This window comes from Crocuta crocuta, unplaced genomic scaffold (genome assembly GCF_008692635.1).
Source record: "Crocuta crocuta isolate KB4526 unplaced genomic scaffold, BGI_CrCroc_1.0 scaffold306, whole genome shotgun sequence".
In the NCBI taxonomy this organism is placed as follows: Eukaryota; Metazoa; Chordata; class Mammalia; order Carnivora; family Hyaenidae; genus Crocuta; species Crocuta crocuta.
This window is the reverse complement of record NW_027529630.1, coordinates 785,055-790,344: the sequence shown is the minus strand read 5'-3', so window position 1 is coordinate 790,344 and position 5,290 is coordinate 785,055. Positions and strand designations below refer to the sequence as shown.

The 5,290-nt window shown below is 52.1% G+C and overlaps 1 protein-coding gene across 1 annotated transcript in view; it reads right to left on the bottom strand.

Moving 5' to 3' along the window:
- Positions 1-3,198, bottom strand: part of CHRNA10 (cholinergic receptor nicotinic alpha 10 subunit) — a 4,527-nt gene extending 1,329 nt beyond the window's left edge. The window contains 5 exon segments of the mRNA XM_077762267.1: position 1; positions 4-161; positions 879-1,033; positions 1,463-1,608; positions 3,117-3,198. The exon segment at position 1 is cut by the window's left edge and continues 242 nt beyond it. Of these exon segments, the coding sequence (XP_077618393.1) occupies position 1; positions 4-161; positions 879-1,033; positions 1,463-1,608; positions 3,117-3,198 (542 nt within the window).
- Between the last annotated feature and the right edge of the window lie 2,092 nt (positions 3,199-5,290).

Here is a 5,290-nt window from a genome sequence, read left to right as displayed (position 1 = left end):
ACGAGCCGAACGTCAGGCCGCAGCGCTGCGCGTCGAACGGGAAGGCCGACACGTCCACGCGGCACGAGCTGCGCGTGATGGCCGGCGCGTCCCAGCGTACCTCGCCGTCGTGCCGCAGAACCACGTTGGTGCTGGCCGAGGCCGGTGGCTGTGCGTCAGCCCTGTGGGCGGGCAGGGTCGGGCTCCCTGAGGAGGCTGCGGAGAGGCTGACCCCAGTAGGAGCTCTATGATCCCTGGGGCCCTGTGGTTACCAGGGGGCGCCCGGGGAGGGGGGGTTGGAGGGGGCGCGAGAGAGGGCTCTGTATGCCTTTGGAGGCTTAGAAGGGGTGGCATCTTGCAGGCCCTAAAAGGAGGAGACACAGATCTAGGCAGAGTGAAAACACATCTGCAAAAGTTGGCACCTGGCTGCAACGGGTTATCTGCAAATCTCCTAGAGGGCCCCTGGGGAAAATATGCAGAGCCATATGTTGTCTGGGAAACACAACTGGTTTAGGTGGCATAAAGGAATGCCCCAGAGGGTTAGGCCCTAGAGGAAGTCCGTAGGTAGGTCATAGGGGACTCCTGGAGCGGGCCTGGAGGGTGGAGTATGCCATCAAGAGGCACTTGTACCCCAGAACCCTCTCTGTGAGAGATACAGAATTGGCCCTAGAGCACACAGTGGGTTCCCAGGAGACATTCAGCCTGGTTTGGCTTGGGGGAGTCTAAATGGGGGGTGTCATGGAGGGGCTGGCAGCTTTGAAGGGTCCTGGGGGAAAGGCTTCCAGGGGGCATAGCAACCAAGTTAGGTTGTGGCGATGGGGAATCCGTGCAAACCTAGAGCCAAGGGCAACAGTAGGGAGGGGATGAGGAGGGGAGGGAGGGTCCCAGGCAGGCAGTACTTGTTATAGAGTACGATGTCTGGCCGCCACACGAGACTGCTGGGGATGCGGATAGCATCCAGACCACCATAGGCATCAGGGTCCCATCGTAGGTAGGCATCTGTCCACTCTTGTCGAATCCACAGGTACAGTGTCAGCACCTGGTTGCGCTCATCCTAGTGGGGGCCAGGGAGTGGGCACAGATGTGGACACACATATATGCACACCCTCCCCTGTGTGTACACTCACCTACAGAGCTCTGGACAGTACCCACAAACCCAGCTGACTCACAGACCAGTTACTACCCATGCCTGACCTTGCTATGTGACCTTGGCAGTTTTCCTCTCTCCTTTAGGTCTGTTTCCTCAGAAGTTACATGGGTGATAATCTCTGCTAGGCAGGAATCCAAGTGTGCAAAGTGGTAGGCACACTGTGGGCACCCAGAAGTTAGTATCCAACAGTTAGTAGCTGTTATTACTGTTAATAATAATGTTTACACATAAGAATTGTTTGGAGAATAATTCCATTCTCTCACTCTCCCCCCACCCCCATTCCTTGACACTGCCACAGGCATGCTCCACGGGTGTACTACCACCACAACACACCATATCAATGATCTGGGACAATGTCACCTCCAGGGTCACGTTCAGAGCCTGGTCTGTGTCTGCCACAGGTCTCAGGGCACTTGTGTAGTTGTCGAAGAGGTCACGGAACAGCTTGTGAGCCAGCCTGCCCTCAGCTCCCAAGCACTCTGGGGGACCAGGAAAAAGGGTTGTCCGTCTGAGACCCTTGTCCAGGGGCCCTCTGCTCATACCCTCCATCTCCACAAGGGTGGAGCCTTTCACCTGCTATGCTATCTCCTGGCCATCTGACTGGCCCTCCTGATGTCTGCTCTGTCCATCTAGCTGTGGTTCTAGTTCCTCCCTGGACTGCCTCTAGGAGTAAGTGAGGTGAAGGCTGAAGACTGAATTGGTACTATCTTCTGGAGCAAGGCTGACTGGTTTCTTTTCCACCCTTTCCCTTCCTAAAGACCCGGATTCTGCTTGCCCTACTGCAAATGCTACGGGGGCCCAAAGAGGCAACAAGAGTCTTGTCTCTCACTCAGGTGTTGTGAACCCCATTACTCTGCCCCCTCCAGTTTCTCAAACCTGTCTCCACATATCCAGCTGCACTTCTGTGGATTTCTTCAAAGTTTCTGATGCTATGGGCCGTCTCTCCTTCTGCAAATCCTCTCTTCTCTAGACTTTTGTGACGTACCACATTGTCTTCAGCCTCTTTTTCAAGCAAGTATTGTTTCCCAGAATCCTGTCCTTGGTCTTTTTTTTTTTTTTCATCCCAGATTTTTCTCCTGAGCTTCAGACCCATAAATACAACAATTCACTCCCAAATGTCCTATTGGCACCTCTAAGTCTGAACTCATCTCCTCCCCCCATGCTCTGAAACCTGTTCCTTTTTCTGTGTTCCCCATCTCAGCAACAGCACTGATCTCCCAGTGATCTCAGCCAGAAATCTGGGAATTATCCCTCCTTTCTGCCCCCTCTGCCTGCAATCCAACCAGTACCTGAGTCCATCAGCCATACTACTGGGCATCCTTTGAATGTCTAGTCACCTCTGAAGCTTGAGAGGACTTCTCACTGCCCCTGCTGCAAGTTCAGTCTCTCTAACCAGCCTCCACATTTCTGAGATCAGGCTTTTAAGCACTCAAGTCTGACCAGGCCAGTAGCTGCTTTAAACTGTTCAATGGTCAGGGTGCCTGGGTGGCTCAGTCGGTTAAGCATCCGACTTCAGCTCAGGTGATCTCATGATCTGTGGGTTCGAACCCTGCATCGGGCTCTGTGCTGACTGCTCAGAGCCTGGAGCCTGCTTCGGATTCTGTATCTCCCTTTCTCTGCCCCTCCCATGCTCCCGCCTCTGTCTCTCTCTGTCTTTCTCTCAAAAGTAAATAAATATTAAAAATTAAAAAAAAAAAACCCTGTTCAATGGCTCTTCGTATTGCCTGCTAATACAGTCTAAATTCAGCCTGGCATTCAAGGCCAATCATGATCTGGCCCCATCCTTGAGGCTTTTATATCACTGCTCCCACCCCAGCCAGGCAGGTCTTCCCCTGCCCCTTTAGCAACTGTGTCCTCTATGATACCCAGCTAGAGCAGTTGTTCCCCACACAGCAGTAAAGAGAAACAGGATGTGGAGAGGGATTTGGGGAGGAAGGCAACAGCAGCGGTGCCGAGAGAGGCAGGGCTGGTTTACTGGGCTTCACACCTGGAAGTAGTGAGAGCAGGAGGAGAAAGCCCAGGCTGGAGACAGAGAAGCCGAGGCTGAGGTGGTGGCTCCGGGGTCCCATGGCCCTGCCACAGCAAGAGATGGGGCAGGGCTCTGGGTGTGAGCCTCCTGGCCCCCCTGAGGGCAGCATCAGGCCCTGCTGGCAGGGATGGTGTGGACAATACCTGCAAGTCAGAAGAAAGACTGAGATCTCTGCTGGGTCCAGCTACCCTCTGGGGAGCCCCGTGGCCCTTCTAGTTCTCTGACCTTCCCATTTGTACCTGCCCTTGGATCTTGGCATCTGCTCTTCCTCCTCCGCTAGTCCTTACCCCTTCCGTCCTCTGCCCTGTCCTTGTCTCTGTCCCCCACCCCCTTTACCTCTCAGCATCTCTGTCTCCACTTCCTTTTGTCTTTCCTCTATAACTCTTTTTTGGTCTCTGCCTTTTTGACTTTGCTCTTCCTCCTTCCACTCATTCTTCCTTTCTCCTTCTATTTCAGCCCCCTAACTTCCTTTCTCTGTTTCCCTTACCTGGACTCCGGATGAGCCTGGCACATTCTCAGCAGGACAGGGCAGGGACTCCATCAACCCTGAGCCCTCTGAGGCATGGGGCTGCAGTTTCCTCCCCTTTACCCTTTTCATTAGCTTAATTACAGGGTTAGGACACCTGTGCCCATGGGAACAGAGCAATTGAAACTGACAGCTCAGGTTACTGGGTCCTGAATTATTCAAATTCTGTAAGATGGCACCTAGGCTCAGCTCAAGCCCAGCCTGGGGTGCTGGAGGGCACAGAGATCCTGGGGTCAGGGGTGTGAGGGGCCAGGACTCATGGATGGTGTTGTCCTCCTAGTTCTGCCACCATTACCAAATGCTTGAGGCTCCCTTTAGACTGTCAGCTCTGCCTCCAGTGAGAGACTGAGCACATCTGTCCAGGCGAGGCACTTTGTGCCAAGCAAACTCTCCCCTCCTGGTGGGAATGGGACTGAGCCTCAGGCTGCTCCAGGTAGCCCCACGGAGAAGGGGATGCAACTCACATCCTCACCTCCAACTCCCTACAGCCATCCCAATCAGAGCCTCTCCCCATGCCCAAGCACCATAGGTGATATGGGAGAGCAGGGAAAAGACAGGCTTTAGAGTCAGTCACTTTCAGCTCTGTCTTATGAGTTGTCTGATAAGGGCAAGCTACTGAAACTCTGTGGGTTTCAGTTTTCTCATACAGGATGATGGGATTAACAGTCCTCACTTTGAAAGGATTAAATGAGACAAGCAATAATGCAAGGCAAGTGCCCAGCTTATTGTCTAATGCACAGTAGTCAACCAACTATAATCTCAGTGAATTACTTAGAATATCTTCAGGAACACATACTTAGATTCACAAACCTCCAGCCCCTGGGAACCACAATTCTAAACTTTCTATCTCCATAATTTTGACTTAAGTACCTCATGTAAGTGGAATCACAAAATAGTTGTTTCTTTTGGGGGGGGGGCTTATATATAAATATTTTATTTATTTATTTACTTTTACAAACAGTTTATTGTCAAGTTGGTTTCCATATAACACTCAGTGCTCATCCCCACAAGTGCCCTCCTCCATGCCCATCTCCCCCCACCCCCCCACACCCATCAGTCCTCCGTTTGCTCTCAGCATTCAAGAGTCTCTCATGGTTTGCCTCTCCCCCTCTCCCCCACTACTTCCCGCCTTCTTCTCCCCCATGGTCCTCCGTTAAGTTCCCCTTAATCCTCCCATACGTGCAAACATATGATATTTGTCCTTCTCTGCCTGACTTATTTTGCTCAGCATAACACCCTCAAGGTCCATCCATGTTGCTACACATGGCCAGATTTCATTGTTTCTCATTGCCATGTAGTATTCCATGGTATAGATAAACCACATCTTCTTGATGCATTCGTCCGTTGATGGACACTGAGGCTCTTTCCATGTTTTGGCTATTGTTGAGAGTGCGGCTATGAACAGTGGGGTACATGTGCTCCTATGCATCAGCATTCCTATATCCCTTGGGTAAATTCCTAGCAGTGTTATTGCTGGGTCATAGGGGAGTTCTATTGTTAATTTTTCGAGGAACCTCCACACTGTTTTCCAGAGGGGCTGTACCAGTTTACATGCCCACCAACAGTGTAGGAGGGTGCCCGTTTCTCCACATCCTCGCCAGCATCT